Below are 20,029 nucleotides of genomic sequence, written 5' to 3'. Positions count from 1 at the left end.
CAGCCTTGAGACTTGAGACTTGACTTGGGTTCTGGTGACTTGGGACTCGAATCTGACTTGTACTTTGATGACTTGAAAAGGTTTCTAAAGTCTTGACTTGAGATCTTGTGTTTGTGCAAATGACTTGGATTGAAAGTGATGAGATTTGTTCCAGCAGACGACTGAATTTAAATTCTGTTTTCTGAATTTGTATGGAATGATTGAATTTTGAAGTTGAAACTGATTATAGAAATCAAACTCATGATGCTCTTACCAAGTTTTTATCCTATTAAAACCACATTGCATTGAAAAGTCCTAGATATTTAGTTTTCTTTAAGATATTAAATTGATACCGGACTCTTGATTTGTTCTGACTTGACTTGCTGTTCTACATTTAGACTTGAGACTAAAATACTAAAATTTGGCCTAAAAAACATCATAAAGTATTACTAAACTGAAAACATCATAATTTTGGGTTCATCATGGTGGTTGTTGGCCTTTTACATTAAATATTTCTATTTCGTGTTTCAGATGGAAAATCACTTGCAGGCAAATGGAACAAATATCTTTACATGCAAGCGAAAAGTTTACAGAGCTGCATGTTGAAATAAGTGAAGAAAGTCTTTGGTTGGAAACGCAAAGACACCACAGATCCGGTTTTTCTTTATAGCCCAGATGCGGCTGTTTAAGAACCCACAGTGCATCTGATTTTCCTGTTTTGACATCATGAGCCGATGTGAGCCGCGTTACGGAAGCTTCAAAATCACAGTGTGTTTTAAAGCCTCTGGAAATTTGGCTTGTAATAGTAAAAATGCATATATGATATCAAAGTTGAGTGTCTCATTAAGCATCCACAAAAACCTGAGTGAAAATAAACGTTCATAACTATTAGAAAACCTTAGACCATTTCTTAAGACTGTGTAGGCGTGGCAGATCACGTTTTGATTGACATCTCCCTGGCTCCGCCTATGTCAAGCAATCTCTCATGACAACAGTCACACACAGCAATGGCACAAGGGACAATGGGGATAGTCCGGCCCTATATGTTTGAGCCGTCTGATTCAGAATCAGAGGACGAAGCGGGAGCCCTGCCATCTGAAAATTATTCATTTCAATTGGTCACTGAATGGTGAGTTACAAAATGCTTTGCTATCCATATTACTCCTGAGTAGAATAGTTAGCATACACATGCAACGTTAGCTGAGATGCCCTTATTTGTTCTCAAAGCTATGAATGCAACGCTAAATGATGGCTCTGTAGCGTTAACTAGTGCCATATTATTATTTTATTCTAATTATCTTTGAGCTTGCCATGCTTTCCCATTTGCCACACTCACTGGTTCCACCGATAATCACCTAAAGGTGGCGCTGTGCTGCTCTAAACAGAGAAGTTCACGTCATTTTATACGAGGACTCTGACATGAAACTCACAGATCACAGAGCAGCATCCGCATTTCCTTAAACATCTTTATTGAAGTGGAGAATACATACAAGATAAAACAGTACAAAGAAAAAGCACGAGAGTCTTATCGTCTCCCTGGTTTAAAGGACAGAGAAAAAACCTTTTCTGAAATGTCTTTCACTGGAAGAAAGGTAGATGATAAAAGGCACAGTCAGTTCTGGAAGAGCTAACGTGTTTCAGACGACAGACGGGCCGCAGTTCATCTGATGCCACTGTTTCTTGAGTTACAACAAATACAAATACATTCTTTAACATCTAATCGGCTCTTAGATTGCACTTTTAAAATGGCATTGGTACTTTGAGTGTGTAGGGCCAACGTTTATCATCCAAATGAAGACATGAGAAATAAAATCATCCTCTACTATCAAAAACAAACATCCGTATCTGAGACGGTGTGAGAGCGTCGTAATATTTCAAAAAACGCTGCAACTGAAACACAGAAGTGTGCTTTGCACCATTATATGCTGAGCAGAATCCTATACAAGTCATATATTTCAAACTTATTACTCATAAATGACAACAAAAACATGAATACTGGTGTTCAACAGCGCTCTTTTCTAACGAGTATATAAACAAACTACTATCTGTCCTGCTGAGTTCGCACACAAAATCTAGGAAGACAAAATTATTACTGCTTGAGTACTGCAAGTTATTATATCATCATAACATTATGATACAAGGAACAAATCAAATCTGTGTCAAATAGCATCTGCCAACATGTTTTGTGGTTTGTTTTGGTCTACTTAAGGTGCCAGATGGGTGGGGTTTGCCACATAGGAAACACACTGAGTGCCAGAAAGTTTGGACAATCGAAGGAAAGTATCTGAAAGGAAATTTAGTAAACTGACACTACCTGGACGGTCCTGATGCAGTAAAACCCCACCCACCTGGGACTCCAAGAAGATTAAAACAAACGAAAGCCAAGATTAAGATGTTATTTGACGCAGGTTTGGAACAAATACATGTTGGATAATACAGTAATATCAGTCCCACTCACAGCAGGAGACCGTACAAAAGCTTTTCTAGTAAATTTATCATGTTTTCAAAAAGGTTTAGTACATAAAGTTTATAAAAAAGAACGTACGTAAAAAGATGCCACTGAAATACTTTGTTGTTCGTTCGTTTGTTTGTCAGTGTGAGGTGGAAGGAGTCCACAGAGTGATGACAGAGTCTGACAGTAGAAAATAACAGAGCCGGTCTTTTACCGACAACAGTTTGAGCCTCTGAGGATCCTGGTTAGCTCAAACTGAAACTGTCAATAAAAGGAAGAAAATAGAAGGGAGTTCCTGGTGTTTCTACAGTCTGATGGAGGATCCATGGCCTTGCTTTGAGAGACCACGTTCAATCGTTCCACCTTACACAACTTTTTCACATTTTCTACAGTGATCCCTTCCTTAAAACTTTTGTTGTCTTGTTTGATATTTATTAATCTCACTGGGACGACCTCGCTGTAGCAGAAAGTATCTGGTGAAAGTATCTGCAAATAATTCACAGTGTTTGTTTCGACTTGCCTGGAGCAGCAGGTGGTGGAGTCGACTGTATTATCCCAATGGGCAAAACCCAATAATCCAATAATCTGGTACTACAGGTTAAAACAAACACTAAGAATTACTTGCAATTATAGTCTGACTCTGGTCTGTCTAGTAAATTGAATTCATGTGATGGAAGTGAAGGCAAAGTTGCAAAGACAGGAGAACGTTTTAATTGTATAAATGATCCAGATGAAACCTGGTAACTGTCTGAACCTGAGGCACTGCAGTGTCTGTATGGATGGACTGATATGTTGGTCAGATATCAGATATCGGCCAGTCATGTCGTCCATATGATGGAGGTTCCTTTCCAGGTCTGGAAAACCTGACATGACATTTAATTTTCTTTGCACATTTCATGTTCATTTAATTCTTTGATAATGATTTCTTGTAAACCAATTCTTCATTTAAAGGCAGAAATGTTTCCCAGAGTTTCCCCTGTCATCCTGCCTGCTCCTAAAATAATTTCATCAGTCTGAGGTTTCAATGGAGAGTTTTAGTGTCCCATGATGCTCTGAATGCTGTTTCAGAGGCTTTTCCACCCCGACAAGAAGAACACTCTGGGGGAAACACTGAATACTTCTCATTGTTTGGCATGAAATGGTCAGATTTAAAGATATTATCCGTATCGGCCTTCAGAATCCCAGTCAAACCCTAATATGGATCAATGGAAAGACCAAGAGAACCAATCAATAGCCAGATCATACAGAGTTATCCATTATAAACATTACATAGGCATTACCATGAAAAACAACATGGACACTTTGCAATCACTCTCCAAATTTGTCTGCACAATTAAAGAAGATACAGGTGTGTGTGTGTGAGTTATGAACTTATGATGCTTTGGAGATTCTCTGCAAAGGTAAAAACATCCTCACTGTGTATTTATGTATGTATTTGTGTATATGTGTGTGTACAGTATGTGTCTACTGCACTATTCTGCATCAGAGAGGCTTGGGTTTACACCCATCACACATCAAAAACATCAAATTCATGCCACTGAATATCTTGAGGTAAAATTGGAAAAAAAAATCTCTTTCAATGTCGACTGATGTGCGTTTTTGTTTCTTTGAGTTCGTAGCTGAGGAAGACGTGCACTGCTGCATACAGACAGACAAACCCACTCTGGGTATCAGGCCCGGGTCAGATAGTAGCTGAAAATAATTCTTAGCGCTTGTTTTACTCCACTTGGAGCACCAGATGGGCGGGGTTTGCTGCATTGGATGATAAAATGCATCCCAGAAAGTTATCAAATCACATGATAGTCAATGTAGACGTTTTTTGTGATTGACAACTGAAACTCTCTAAATTGCTCTGATGCAGTAAACCCCACCCATCTGGTGCTCCAAGAAGATTAAAACAAACACTAAGAAAGACTGGACCCAGGTGTGCTGCTTACCAAACACCAGTATTTCCTCCTATGGTAACGCATGTAGGATTTTCTCTCTTTCCACACTTTTCGTGTACAAAATGTTAGCACCACCTGAAACAGGCTGACCTGAACTGTAGTCTGACACCGATCCCTCACATGAAAACCGCTTCAGTGACAAAGGTAACGGCGGGTTAGAGGAGGAGGACTGCGGCGCTGACAGTCCGCCTCCTCGCCCGCATCGCCACACATCGTCAGCTCTCGTTTCACAGTGACGCACCGACGAGAAAATCCAACACTCAGCACCTTTAAAGAAGCTATCTTGGTTCAGTTTGACCTCACGAGCAGCGAGGTCGTGTGTGTGTGTGTGTTACAGCATTATGCAATATGTGCGTGTGCGAGTCTGATTTCATGTGCGTACGTGTCTGAGCCTGTGTTCATGTGTGTGTGTGTGTGTGTGTGTGTGCGTGGTTGTGTGAATCCTGCGTTGACTTCCTCACGTCAAGCGAAGAAGTCGAGCCCAACGCTTGATTGACAGGAGTTCCATCAAGTCAGAGGTGAGAGAGGCGACAGGTTGGGTGGGCGGGACGTAAATATGTCCCTCATCAGAGCTACATGACAAAAATGACAAAATGGTGAACATTGTTAGATCGGTCAAAATAGTACAAGAACAACACTGTCTTATTCTGTGTGTGTGTGTGTGTGTGTGTGTGTGTGTGTGTGTTGGCTTTCATATTTATTTATAGAGGCTTTGCAGTTTGCAGTAACACAAATCTCCATAGCAACCACGTCTGGCTCCATCATGGAGGTCCAGAGGAGAATTGTCTGTTAAAATGTAAATCTGTAGCAAGCAGCTAGAAATGGAGTCATTCCTATGTTCCCAGGGTCCTATGTTCCCAAGGTTAGGGTTAGGGTTAGGATTAAACATAGGACCCTAGGAGAGCACATATGTAGAACTGGGGAACATAGGACCCTGGGAACATAGATACGCTCCTCTAGAAACAGAGAGCAGCTGAGTCAGCTTGTTGTGGTGTGGCTGTAGATCCATTCAGTAACGTTCTCAGTAAAAGTGAATAGTGTGATGAGGTGGTTACTGTGACACAGTAAACTGTCTTGTCTTTAGCCCTAGTCTCTACTCCAAAACACTCTGAGTTGTAGCTTGAGAAGAGTCAGCTCAGTTAACCTGAACAAACTGTTAGCTAGCTAACTAGCCAGCAAACACACTGATGTTCATGTGAACATGCTAACGCTAGCTGCTACTAGATACATTAGCTAGTGTGCTAATCAGATGTGTTAACAAGACAGTGATGGTTAGCTGACCAGATACTAACCCTTACAAAAAGTTTATTTTCGTAAACTGTTAGTATATTTCATTACTTTTGTTTTATATTGTTGTAAAAGGTACACTTGAGAAAAGTATATTTAGACTTGTACTTTAGATGCTACTTAGAATACTTTTTTTTTTTTACACTTTTGCAAAAGTGTAAAAAAAAGTGAATTCACTTTCAGTATTTGTGTGAGTCAACCTCAAGTATACTATACTATATAGACATCAACTTAAAGTTAACTCTTAAGTTAAGTACACTTTTATAAACTAAAAATTGGGCCAATTTAGTCCGGTCACTTTTTTATAATGTCTTTTTATAGAGGGAATATATACCTTTTTACTTTTTATAAATGCCATGATGACACAATTGTATGTTCTTGCAAAACCCAATAAACAAAGAAACATAATCAGCTATACAACATGGCCGCCAGAGGGTTACACCACCTGAGAGCTCTTTATACAGGTGTGTGTTGAGGCGGGTGGGTTGACTGAACAACCTTGTTGCTGCTGCAGACTGAGCCACATCTGGGAGCTTTCCAACACCCAGACTGTGTTTTACTGTTGGCAGCCCACACTGCTGTGTTTATGACTGGAGAGTGACACTGGCTTCTCTCTCCACGCCCAAAACGACTTTCTAGTGTAGGGATTGAAAATGGCCACCGCTTGATCATAAGGTTTTCTCCCTAACCTCAACACTACAACCACCGCTCTGTTGTGTGTGTGTGTGTGTGTTGAGAGTCTGGGCCTGTGTGTGTGTGTGTGTGTGTGTTGCTGGCCTACCTGCGGTGTCACACAGTCCCTGCATCCCTCCTAAAACAGGGTCTCTGTCCGTCAGCAGCTGACTCCGCCTCCGGGGGCCGGGCTCCAGCTCCAGATCTGATTGGTCCGTTTCCTCCAGGCAGCCCTAAAAACATGGAGGTCACAGAACCAGGTCAGAGCGGGCAACAGAAACCTAAACCAGGAGATAAAAACCTTCATAGTTATTAGTTACACTGAGTACATTAACATGCTCAATCTTTCCATTCATTAGGGCGCGTGAACACCATAGTTGCATTTCTTTTGGGTTTTTTAAACTGCGCAGGTCAAAGGTCACCAGATACTGTTGATGTTGTATTTACAGTACATATAGATCCATTATTAAATGAATCTGGGTTATCCTGTTACTTTGAACCATGTAAACGTTGTGATGGAAATTTTGCCTTAAACTGATTAACTCCCAAAACTCCAAAAGTTTTGATAAGATGTTGTGGATGAAAGCACCTGCTAAGTGAAGAACCCGCCTTATGTTGTATGTTAGCTTTTACATTTTGTTCCAATTTTGATGTTTAACTTACCAGACTACAAACAAACCAAATCAAAGGTCTCCACTTTAACGCTTATTTTTTCTTTTATCTTGTCAAATTATTTTATCCAAGACACCTTCACTTGTTTCCGGTGAATGTTGAGAAACAATTAATATCGTGATGAAGTGGAGAGAGTGGAGATTTCTTTATTTCTTCTTTCTTCATTTCTTCTTTCTTATCCTACAATATACTGTAAGTGATAAGTCTGAATAAAGGATGAAAATGCTTGCGAAGCTTGTTATCTTTTCACAGTGTAATACTCCATCTTTTTTCTCCTTATTCATTCACTCAACATGACCCCCACCCCCTTCCTCCTCTCACCAGTAATCTGTGGCTGAGAAGTAGTTCCTCTTCTATAGAGGAAGGGGCGTGTCTCTGTCTCTTGTCCTGAATCACCAGCTTGGCCAGCGTTTCCTCATCCGGATCATGGGACCTAACAGAGGGGAGGAGAGAGAGAGAGAGAGAGAGAGAGAAAGAGAGAGAGAGAGAGAGAGAGAGAGAGAGAGAGAGAGAGAGAGAGAGTCAGCATAATTCCACAAAGCATCATCATCACCACCAATTCGAAGTTGCTCTGGATAAGAGTGTAAATGTAAAAATGTAAATGTATAAAGGGTGCCAGCGTGGTGTACCGTTTCCTTCTGAGTGTGATGGTGATGGTAGCTGTTGTACAGGGGGGTTCAGGTGAGGAAGAGGAGGAAGAGGAGGAGGGGGAGGAGGAGGAGGAGGAGGAGGAGGAGGAGGAGGAGGGCATGTCAGCGCCCTCTGGCAGGCTGCCGAGGAAAGTCAGCTGGAAGTCATCGTCCATAGAGATGTAAGGAGCCAGCATGTCCAGGTCCATCGCCTCCACATCCTGAGAAGAGACAGACAGACAGACAGACAGACAGACAGACAGACAGACAGACAGACAGACAGACAGACAGACAGGTAGAGGAGGAGAGACAGACAGACAGACAGGGAGACAGACAGACAGGTAGAGGAGGAGAGACAGACAGACAGACAGACAGACAGACAGACAGGTAGAGGAGGAGAGACAGACAGACAGACAGACAGGGAGAGGAGGAGAGAAAAACAGGTTAAAGAGACAGGAAGCAGGTGAGATGTATGAACTCTGCAAAATCTGTACAATTTAACTGTGATTGTACAGATGGATTCAGTCAGAGAGAGAGAAAAAGAAAGAACTAGCATAATAATGCCTGTGTGTGTGTGTGTGTGTGTGTGTGTGTGTGTGTGTGTGGTCTGCTCCTACCCCCTGTGCTTCTCCCTCTTTCTTCTGACTGTCTTCTGGACAAACGGCAAATAACTTCTCGACCTTGTCGGTGTCCATCGCCTCCTCCTCACTGGGGCTCTGATGGAGGGCGAGAGACACAGAGGGACAGAGGGAGAGAGAGAGAGAAATGAACTAATTCATTATTGGTTGAGAGATTTTTCTATTAGCCTGTATTTAACCAGGCAATCTGACTGAGAACACATTATTACTTCTTAATTACAGCACTACTATTGATGCTACTAAACTACTACTAAACTACCACTACTGCTTCTACTACTGCTACCATTACGAGCATTTACCTAGCAACCACCTGGTACCACCCTAGCAACCACTAGTAATCACCTACTAACCACCTAGTAACACCCTAGCAACCACCTTTAATAAACTAGCAACCACCTGGTACCACCCTAGCAACCATTAGTAACCACCTAGTAACACCCTAGCAAACAACTTTAATGACCTAGCAACCACCTGGTACCACCCTAGCAACCACTTGGTAATCACCTAGTAACCACCTAGTAACACCTTAGCAACCACCTTTAATGACCTACCAACCACATAGTAACACCCTAGCAACCACTGTCAATAAACTAGCAACCATCTAGTAACATGATAGCAGCCATTGTCAATCACCTACATGTAGCCACCTAGAAACACACTAGCAACCAGTAGTAGTCACCTAGCAGCCACCTAGTTACACAATAGCAACCACTATGAATTGCCTAGCAACCATCTAGTAACACCCTAGCAACCATTGTCAATCACCTAGCCACCTAGAAAAACCCTAGCAACCAGTAGTAATAACCTAGCAACCACCTAGTTACACTCTAGTAACCACTAGTAACCACCTAGCAACCACCTAGTAACACCCTAACAACTACTGTCAGTCACAGTTTACAGATTACAGTACTACCTTGGGGTAGTAAATAGGTGGGGAGTAAATAACCAGGTTTAGGTCATCCTTACCGGGGCTGACTCAGGATCAGGTGAGGCTGCTGCTGCTGGTGATGATGATGATGATGATGATGATGAAGGTGGAGTGACGGTGTCGAAGATGGGGGAGAGCAGCTGGCGGAGCTCTGGAGTGCACAGGTCCTGAGGACAGTCAGGGAGCGAGTCGGGACTGGGAGGACTGGCAAACGACAGCTCCACAAAGTCTGACAGAGACAGAGAGACGAAAAACACAAAGCATTCAGTCAACATGATCCAGGTTTCATCTGGTATCAAATGTGTCTATTATTGTTCTGTCGAAAATACTGACTGCATGTCTTCTGTAAAAGAAATTCTTCATCTCAATCAGACAAAGTTGCTTAAATAAAATAAACTAGAATAACATACCCTCAAGTTAAAGTTCACACTTTAGTCTCACGGTCATAATGTCATCTTCCTTCCCTTTAATAAGCATGTCTCTTTTACAGAAGAAATCCTTGACCTCAATTAGTCTAACCTGTCTAAAGGTTAAATAAATTAAAATTAAACACCCTCAAGTTAAAGCTTACAGTCTGCACTTTAACCTCACAGTGCCATCTTCCTTTCTGTCCCAGTAAATTCAGTGTCTGCTTTTAAATCACTTCTCAAGACACTCTTTCAAACACTTGCTTTTAAGAAATGATTTCTCGTTTTTAATCGTGTTGTTCACTTTGTAAACTGTTTTAGAAAAGTGCTATATAAATAAAGTTTATAATAAAGTTTAAAGTTTTAACTGAATTCCGTTAAATTCCATGAAATTCCACTTCTGAGAGAGTTTGTCTTGACTTACTAAACATTATAAATCAAACATTATGAATCAAATAAAAGACAGTTCAACAAATCAAAAACATTCAATCATAATGTATGGATTATGATTACATGTACTGCATCAAATACCACCTGAAAGGTCCCTTTCTGATATTCAGAATTGATAATACATAACACTACATGTTATACAGTATATTATGGTAAAAAAAAAACATGGAATTTCACATAATTTCATTGAAATAAATTAAACTTCCTGAAATTCTAATTCAATTCCAATTCTGTTGCCTGTAGGTTTTTTTCAAATTCCAATTCCAATTCCTCAGTTGAATTGAAATTGATGAGTTCAGTCATGAATTGACCCTAAACCCCGGTGTTCATACCCGTCTCACCTGTCAGCGGGACGATGGCGTCTCCAGACTCGGGCGCCAGCTGCAGAAGCTCCTCTGGCTGCTCCTTCAGTTTGAGGAAGAGCTCTGCGGTGCCGCCGGGTGTCGAACCGCCGTCCTCCGTCTGACCGGAGCCACAGAGGGTCTGGTCGGGGTCACAGGGGTCACAGGGGTCACAGGAGTCAGAAGTCCCACAATCCTCTGCTGCCGTCGCCGGGGACTGCGGCTCGGCTTTAGGCAGCCGGCCACAGCAAGTCTGCTCCATGGAAAACACAACGTCCGGCTGCTCCACCGCACTGCAGAAGAAGAAGAAGAAGAGGAAGAAGAAGAAGATAAAGAGGGAGAAGGAGAAGAAGAAGGAAGAGGAGAAGAAGGAGAAGAAGGAGAAGAAGAAGAAGATAAAGAGGGAGAAGGAGAAGAAGAAGGAAGAGGAGAAGGAGAAGAAGGAGAGGAAGAAGAAGATAAAGAGGGAGAAGGAGAAGAAGAAGAAAGAGGAGAAGAAGGAGAAGATGAAAAGGGAAGAGGGAGAAGAAGATTCATTATTTTACTGTCAACTTACACAGAGCAAACAGTGACTAACGTGAAAATAGAGTTTTTTAACTATATTAAAAAATGTGTTTCTTTCTAGATAAGGTGAGATGAACTAAATGATTCCTGAGGGGAAACTGGTTACCTGCAGCAGCAAAGAACAGGATTTATATAAAAACACAACAAACAGAACATTTCTCTGTTGTCATGTGAAAACCTCGTAACTCCAGTTTTAACTCCAACTGAAGGATTACACGCTCCTCTATGAGCTGAGAAAAGTCTAGACACATTCTTCATTTGCTTGGTCTGATGAAACCCTTTCAAACTGGATGAACTCAGAAATGTGTGGTGTTCAATCTAAAAACCAACCTGTTATTCATAGTTCCGGAAACTTGGCATTTTGGAAATTCAAGGTATATTTTCACCTGACAGCAGCGGCAATATGAAAGATAGATATGAAAGACATGACGCAGTTTTAATTACTTGAGACTTGACTTGATGCATGAAGAGAAGACTTGAGACTTGACTTATTACCAAAGGCGACCGGGCCTTTTCGGTCCCTGCATGAGCATCTCAGGCAAGCAAAATCGGTGTCGCCTTTTAAATCACTTCTTGAGACTCACTTTTAAACAAAGGCCTTCTTATAGTTTTATTGAATTTATTTCTTATCCGCACCTCTTTTACCTATGTTTTATCTCTGTTTTATGGTTTATTGTTTCACGGTTTTATTGCTTAATCTTATTTGCCTCTTTTATTTATTACTTGTTGCTTGTTTTCCCTTGTCGGGTTTTTATTGTAACTGTCACTCTTCCTATCTTTTATTTTATTTTATGGAAATCACTTTGTAACTTTGTTTTGAAAAGTGCTATATAAATAAAGTTATTATTGACTTGACTTGACTTGGGTTCTGTTGACTTGGGACTTGACTCTGATTTGTACTTTGATGACTTGAAAAATGTTTCTAAAGTCTTGACAAAAGATCTCGTCTATGTAAAATTTGGCTCCATTTCAGTATATTTTACTGCAAGCATGAACTAATAAAGTCAAAGTCATCACTGGAGCTGCAACAATTAATCGATTAATCGATTAGTTGTCAACTATTAAATTAATCGCCAACTATTTTGATAATCGATCGGTTTGAGTAATTTTTTAAGAAAAATAAGTCAAAATTCTCTGATTCCAGCTTCTTAAATGTGAATATTTTCTGGTTTCTTTCCTCCTCTATGACAGTAAACTGAATATCTTTGGGTTGTGGACAAAACAAGACATTTGAGGACGTCATCTTGGGCTTTGGGAAACACTGATCCACATTTTTCACCATTTTCTGACATTTTATAGACCAAACAACTAATCGATTAATCGAGAAAATAATCGACAATGAAAATAATCGTTAGTCGCAGCCCTAGTCATCACAACTACTCTGAGCTTTTGCATAACGACTATATTCATTCAAAGGACCACAGCACGTTCACACTGAGTCACATGACAGGACCCGGCTGCTTCCCAAAGCACCTGAGGATGAAGTTGAGGCAGACGACGGCCTCGGGCTGCGACGTCTTGCTGTTGTACAGGACGGTGGCCTGGGTCTCCGCCCACACGAAGCCGCCGCTCTTCGCCAGGAAGCGGTAGTGGCTGGTGCACACCTGACCTTTAGACAGCACTGCACGGCATGGACAGACAGACAGACAGACAGACAGACAGACAGACAGGGCAGAGAGAGACAGACAGGTGAGGACAGACAGCAACAGACAGCCAGGTGAAGAGGAGAGAGGTGAAGATAGAAGGTAAAGATAGGCGAATAGGTAAAGGTAGACAGATGAAGGAAGAGAGATGGATAAAGTACTCAGGGTTTGGTTTACAGCAGAACAGATTTCAGCTGTGTGTGTGTGTGTGTGTGTGTGTGTGTGTGTGTGTGTGTGTGTGTGCTGACATGTCTCTATCTTTATCCGTTTCTTTGGCAGAGGAGAAGCTTTAAGCATATTTATCCACTGCCAACAAATAAACTTACTGCTGCCAGTTTGGGCGATTTTCATGTTGTGACTAAATGAAAATGATATGATCCTTGAGAATTTTTAATTTTAATTTTTTTTTTTAAATCTCACTGCATAACCCCAAAAACACATTTTCTTAGTTCCTGAAAAGTTGACATTTTAGAGATATTTTCATCAGACAGTGATGCTACATACATTTTTATTTACATTAATAGTCACTGTATTATTAAATATTTCTCCTGTTCCTATAGGTACACCTATTATTTACAGATGACTGAATGTTGAATTATTTTGTTAAAATGATTAAAATTATGAGCTTTCTTTTTCAGTGTTATTATTAAAAATGTAAGACCTACTTTTTGAAACCCCCTGGTACAGTATATATTAGCACACACACGCACACACACACACACACACACACACAGAGCTCTGAAACTCACGTGTGTGCAGGCTCTTGTTGACGTGATCAGAGTCCAGGGCATGATGAAACTCGTAGGCCGAGCGGCCAATCAGATCGTCAGGCTCGTATCCCACCAACTCCGTCACCCTGGAAACAGAAAGATGGAAGGAGAGAAACAGAGACATAAAAAAAAAGATAAATGAACAGGATCAGGGATTTCTATTCTGTTTCTGTGATACTCTGTTGAACTGAACTGTGGCGCGGTTTCATTACGATCAGAATGTAACGACCCCAAAACACAAGGGATTATGGGTAGAAGGAGACATCTGATAGCCAGCAGTTCCTCATGCTTGGAAAGCCTAGCAGAGCAAAATGAAGTCTGGACTGATGCTCATATTCAGATATTTCTTCATGTGTTCTCAACTGGTATGAACACCACAGAAGAAGAGACCATCATGCTGATCTGAAGTTACAGAAACTGGAATCAGATTTGTTTTTATTCCCCGCTGCCAAAATCTCTAACTGGCAGGATGACAGGTCACCAAATCTCTGTCCAATGAACAAGCTACTTGTGAGTCATGTGACTTTTGTTTACAAGCCCTGGTTCCCTTTGAAATTGGATGATCCAAATACAAAACTACAACAAATTGACCTTTTCAGACCAAAGAAAACAAACTGTAGGCATGATCTCACATTCAGCTGGACCTCTGCCCTGTGTGTGTGTGTGTGTGTGTGTGTGTGTGTTACATGCTCCCTTACCTGCCCTCGCAGTGTGTGAAGCGCAGGTCCATGCTGTGGCGGGTGAGGAAGGTGCTGGTGTCCAGGGGGAACTCCACACTGGAGGGGTGAGGGACGGGCTCGCACAGCAGAGTCATCACTCCACCTGCAGGGGGAGACGACGAGCCGGGGGGACGCATGTAACCTGTACAGTGGAGGACCTGGGGGGGGGAGAGAGAGGGGAGAGAGGGGGGGGGGAGAGAGAAAGAAAGAGAGAGAGAGAGAGGGAGAGAGAGAGAGAGGGGGAGAGAGGGAGAGAGAGAGAGAGAGGGAGAGAGAGAGAGAGAGGGAGAGAGAGAGAGAGAGGGAGAGAGAGAGGGAGAGAGAAGGAGAGAGAAAGGGGGAGAGAGACACAGAGAGAGATTATTAAATCAAGAGTTTACAAGGTCGTGCCAGGTGACCTTGTAACCCTCCTCACCTGTTCTATGTGTGTTGAGGAAAAACATGGAGCTAAATATATCATGTGGACCACACTCAAAAGACAGCTGTATTTTCTTCTTTTAAAGACTTTAAACACCCCATGAAATGTAAAATAACTTTTTTTTTTAACCTTTTTTAACCTTTTTGCCAATGTTGTTGGACTTAGTGTTGTTCACCTATTCACCAATACAGGCCAATAAAATTACAAAAGAATGTTGATTTCTCAAGAAATTTTATATGAAAATTAACAGAGCGTCTCTTTCTGGTTAACAGCACATTTCTGTTGATGACTCATCCTGGACTTGGGGGCGGAGACAAACATTTCATTCAACAAAATTTTGGTAACCGTTGGAATTATTCCCCCCACCCCCCGCTATTTTTTTCCCAGCATGCAGCTCAGTGCAGCTGCAACACAGGACGAAGAAGTGTTTTGGTTGCTTCACCTAAAACTCCTTTTCCAGGTGTGCAGTACGGCATGGCCAAGAAGATGAAATAGTATTTTCCTATTTCATTGTGACTTTAAACTTAAATTTTTTTTTCATGTTAGCATCAAAGAAAAACTTCTTTGACTGACGTTATTTTAGACATTTTTTCAACATCGGAATGGGAAACAAAGATATATCCATTGCACTGTAGTGAATGTATGTGTGTGTGTGTGTGTGTGTGTGTGTGTGTGTGTGTGTGTGTCTGTGTGTGTGTGTGTGTGTGTGTCTGTGTGCACGTGTGTTCCGTGTGCATCAGCTTAGTAAACAGCTGTAACTGAACCATGTAAACTCTGAGGAGTGAACACGGCTGCCTGCCAGTGATGATGACTCACATGTCACTGACAGCTGGACCTCTGTCCCGTGTGTGTGTGTGTGTGTGTGTGTGTGTGTGTGTGTGTTTGTGTGTGTGTGCATGTATGTGTGTGTACGTGTGCTGTGTGTGTGTTTTCCTTAGGCTAACCTCTCTTGGCTTGATGCTGAACCATCCTAGCATGATGCAACCACTGAGACGTGTTTGTGTGTGTGTGTATGTGTGTGTGTATGTGTGTGTGTGTGTGTGTGTGTGTGTGTGTGTGCTAACCTTCCAGCTGGCAGACTTGATGTTGACAGTGCGCCCCCTGCTGGTCAGTGTGCTCTTCATTCGCAGGAAGAAGTTCCTCTCGCTCTGCTGTTCTGCCAGCAGCTTCCTGCTCACACCTGGACACAGGAAGGCAAAGCCGTCAGATGGCCGACGCACATGTTCTCCCTAATTGAAATAGAGTTGAATTGATTGTTTTCTGGTGTATTCATTCAAAAGTTGACACGCTCTGTGGAGCAGGGAGATGGTCGCAACGCTGATGGCAACACAACGCTGGTAGTGGAGCTCTAACTAACACAGCTAACACCGCTAAAGGCTCAATTATGCTCAACGTTAAACACGTATACGGATACGGACGGAGCCTTCTGTCCGTACTCTGCGTTCATTTCGTCCGTATTTGTGCACGTTTTCTGAAAGCTTACGGATACGGACCAAACGGAGCAGAACCACCGGAAATCGTGGGGGCAGTGTAGCCAATACTTCAAGCGAGACCGGCGAGTCCAGCGAGACACTCAACTCTCTGAGGAGAGGTTGTGCGAGTTGGTGAGAAATCATAAACATATCTATGATGTTACCTCGCCCGGGCACAGGGACAAACAATTGATACAGAATAGCTGGGAGGAGATTGGACGGAGATTGTATGTGAGTTGGATGGCAGCAAACTTTTGACTCTCTACTGCCCTCTAGTGGATGTATTGCTTAACATCCATGCCAACGTAAAGGACGCATGGAAGTATGTGGGCAGTGACGGTTACATCGTTTGAAACGGACGTATTTATTTTTGTACGTAAAGGAAGCATAAATGAGCCTTAACACCGCTAACACCGCTAACACCGCTACAGCTAGCTTAAAGGACTTCAGCAGCTTTTTAATCAAAATAAGCTCTCTGATTGAGTTTCGTTTCCAAACTGAGCTATCTATCATTTGACAAAAAGTGACACATATTCTTACACAATGATTGAAAGAACAAAAATACAACAAACTGCAGTAGCTTTTGAAGGACAGTAGGAAACTCGTTGTTTGACAAAATGCTAACACTTCGACACTGAATCCTCTACATTTTATACTAATGACCAGAGAGTGACTTTTTTTTGTTGTTGCCATATATAACAGAACTCATTTATTTGACACTATGTGCTACAGCGCGTGCTAACGGTTTAGCACACTAGCTAGCTTAGCATACGCACCGTAGAGCATTAAATACTGAAAGCACAGAGGTGAAACGGCATCTCATCGTCTTGTAACACCATAGTAAGTTGATCAAATAATGTATATGACAAAAAGTGGGTGTATTAATTTAACATTAACACATATAGGCCCAAACTTTTGATTTTCTGTTCCTTTATGAGAGGAAAGCTTGAATGCGCTATCTTCTGCATCTTCATTTTTTTTATTAGTTTATTTTAAGGTGAGATGCAGGTAAAAGTCCCTTTTTTTTCATGTTCACAATCTGCATATATTTAATCTTGTTTGTGATTTCTCATCTGTTTCTGTGTTTCTCTGACCTGGTCGGGGCGTCAGCAGGTCTCTGAGCTCCTCCTGGTCACAGGGATGGATGAAGTCATACACACTCTGACCCAGCAACTCCAGCTGTCAACAACAACAAAAACAACAACAACAACAACGTCATCAACTCCAATGGAAGCAAACAAAAAAGCAATGCTACCCAAACAACCAACAAGCATGAAGAAATACAATCTAAAAAACATCAGTGTAAAATAAAAAGACATCTTAAATATAGCAGAGGTAATGTAATACATCACATATGATAATAATAATAACAATAATAATAATAATAACAATAATAATAATAATGATAATAATAACTAAGTCATCATTACCCATCTCCCAACAGCAACACCAGTTTCATGCTGTAATCCAGTGGTTCCCAACCTTTTTTGGCTCGTGACCCCACTTTGACACTAAAATTAATTTGTTTTCGATCATGTAATAGTTTGCAATGCTATGTTGCAAGTAAACGTTCATTTTAGACCACATTTAGGCTATTTCATGTATATTATTGTGGACGGCAGCCGGAGGCAGAATAGCCAGGACGAGCCACAGATTAGAGCACAAAGTGAGGATTTCATTTTCCCAGTGCAGGATATGTACAGGTGAGCTTGTATTTACAAGGCTGCAAATTAATGCTGAACAAACAATGAAATTAAACTGAAATTAAACAATGAATAATGAAAATGAAATAAAGAGCTAAGTAGGCTACAAATATGGGCTATATCTGGTTAACACAGACCCCACTAAGTTCCTGCAACATATCGCTAAACGGGGGTCACAGGTTATGGCTCTATCCATGACAATTATGTATATTTACATTTACATTTTGCCATTTAGCTGAGGCTTTTATCGTGGGGGACGCAGGTGGGCGAAGAAAAAATTTCCATTTTCTTTCCTATTTTCTGTTGCTCTGATTTTCTTGCAAACTTTGCGAGCTGTTTATGTTTGAGCGTGGGAATGCATGTAGCCTGGTCATGTGTGATCGCGTGAATCAAGATGTTCAGTTCAGTTAACAGCTCAGTTAACAATATCCTGCATTTTATTTGAACTCGATTTTTATGAGGGGAAGTGAAAACATAGGATACAAACATATCGAGAGAGAGGGAGAGAGAGAGAGAGAGAGAGAGAGAGAGAGAGTTGTTTTTAATTGTGTGTGGTGTTATTATTATAATGATAATAATTATTTGTATTGATCAATTATTAGAAATTTCAGGTGACCCCATTTGAATTCCATGCAACCCCAGGGTTGGGAAAGCCTGCTGTAATCTGAAGTCAGTCTGTGAATTTACTGTAAGCCTCCGGGACAGTATGTGACCTATTCTGTGTAACTTAAGCTAACCAGCAGGAGGGAGGGAGAGAGAGAGAGAGAGAGAGAGAGAGAGAGAGAGAGAGAGAGAGAGAGAGAGACAGACAGACAGATAGACAGAGAGAGACAGAGAGACAGACAGACAGACAGAGAGAGAGAGAGAGAGAGAGAGAGGGAGAGAGACAGACAGACAGAGAGAGAGAGAGAGAGAGAGACAGACAGACAGAGAGAGAGAGAGACAGAGAGATAGACAGAGAGAGAGAGAGAGAGACAGCCAGCCAGATAGACAGAGAGAGACAGAGAGATAGACAGACAGAGAGAGAGAGAGAGAGAGAGACAGACAGAAAGACAGAGAGAGACAGAGAGATAGACAGACAGACAGAGAGAGAGAGAGAGAGAGAGAGAGACAGACCATCTTTTCCCTCTATTCTTAGCTCTGTTTAAAAGAACAGGTATACTGTGAGAACACAACTAGGTCATGATAACTGCATACAGAACTACAGGGTGCATTGTGTACACTGTAATACTGTGTACTGTATAATACTGACTGTACATACTGTAAATATTTTTCTTCTTTATTCTAATATTGCTAAACAAAAGTCTATTCTACAGACTGTATACTGTACAGACTGTACATGGCCTGTACCTGTGTGATGCCGATGTGTTTGCTGACGCTGTCCGACAGATAGATCATGTCTCCCTCCTCTGTCATCACCAGGACGAAGCCGGCCAGCGCCTGGGGATAGACGGCATCCATCGAATCCTCTTCCTCTTCCTGCTTAGGCTCCTCCTCCTGCTTCTCACCTGTTGGAACCACAACCAGGTGACACACAGACAGACAGACAGACACACTGAGGCTGGATTCATACTTCAGAAAGAAACGAATAGGAGGAAAACTAAGAAACTAAACCGAAGAAACTAAACTATTTTTTCCTCTGATGAATGAATTTGCAGGTACGAATCTAGCTGTCAGCGAAAGCACAGGTCCAAATCCTAATACATTTATCATATTGCCACCTGAGTAATAACAATTCTGCATTTTCTGTGTTTTATTGAAGGGCTCATTACTCTGCTCTGGTGCCGGAGGGAACAGCCAGACAGCAGTCAGCCAATCACAGCGCCAGAACAACACACTAGCTGAATCCAAATGTCCGGACTTCACCGCGTTCCCGGGAAGTCTGCGAGTGCTGAGGACTCCAAATCCACAATTCATCCAGGGCCACAAGGGGCCTCAAGCGGACTTTCTGCAGACTTCCGGAGAGTCAGCTTGGGGTGCAGACTTCACCAGACTTCACTGATTTAATCACCCACAATTCATTGCAATACGGACGTGACGTTGTAGTTTTTCCAATTGCCAAACAAAAAAAACATAAAGAACTTATTATGAATGTGTAAAACAATGACTTTATTAAAACGTTACTTGAATCATGTAGGCCAGAAATAATATTCAACCACAACCATGACACAGAAATATGTAGAAGTATAGGCTATAGAGGTAATCAAAATGCATTTTATTATTGTAGTCTTTAAGTGATGGTAGCCTATAAAAGCTGTGCAGTGTAATGCCAAATATCCAGGCTATGAAAAATGGCCGAAAAACCACAAAAGAGGGTCTTCCAATGTAAGAAATACCCA

At 41.6% G+C, this 20,029-nt stretch overlaps 1 protein-coding gene across 1 annotated transcript in view; it reads right to left on the bottom strand.

Moving 5' to 3' along the window:
• Positions 1–1,431: 1,431 nt before the first annotated feature.
• The window catches only part of hif1al (hypoxia inducible factor 1 subunit alpha, like), a 36,832-nt gene continuing 18,234 nt past the window's right edge, over positions 1,432–20,029 (bottom strand). The window contains exons 3-17 of the mRNA XM_071540031.1: positions 19,463–19,468; positions 19,041–19,198; positions 17,082–17,166; positions 15,580–15,695; positions 14,077–14,255; positions 13,358–13,464; positions 12,439–12,586; positions 10,402–10,694; positions 9,871–9,873; positions 9,242–9,432; positions 8,255–8,353; positions 7,638–7,858; positions 7,330–7,441; positions 6,446–6,569; positions 1,432–4,949 (exon numbers count right to left, since the gene is read on the bottom strand). Of these exons, the coding sequence (XP_071396132.1) occupies positions 4,885–4,949; positions 6,446–6,569; positions 7,330–7,441; positions 7,638–7,858; positions 8,255–8,353; positions 9,242–9,432; positions 9,871–9,873; positions 10,402–10,694; positions 12,439–12,586; positions 13,358–13,464; positions 14,077–14,255; positions 15,580–15,695; positions 17,082–17,166; positions 19,041–19,198; positions 19,463–19,468 (1,907 nt within the window). The 3' untranslated portion in view covers positions 1,432–4,884. The remainder of the gene's footprint in view (positions 4,950–6,445; positions 6,570–7,329; positions 7,442–7,637; positions 7,859–8,254; positions 8,354–9,241; positions 9,433–9,870; positions 9,874–10,401; positions 10,695–12,438; positions 12,587–13,357; positions 13,465–14,076; positions 14,256–15,579; positions 15,696–17,081; positions 17,167–19,040; positions 19,199–19,462; positions 19,469–20,029) is intronic.

The sequence above is a fragment of the Centroberyx affinis genome, unplaced genomic scaffold (assembly GCF_046629955.1).
Source record: "Centroberyx affinis isolate AG114_WGS23_722 - 3 ecotype Tasmania unplaced genomic scaffold, CSIRO-AGI_Caff_v1 ptg003552l_1, whole genome shotgun sequence".
NCBI classification, from domain to species: domain Eukaryota; kingdom Metazoa; phylum Chordata; class Actinopteri; order Beryciformes; family Berycidae; genus Centroberyx; species Centroberyx affinis.
Note: the sequence above shows the minus strand (reverse complement) of the source record. Positions and strands in the feature narration are given on the sequence as shown.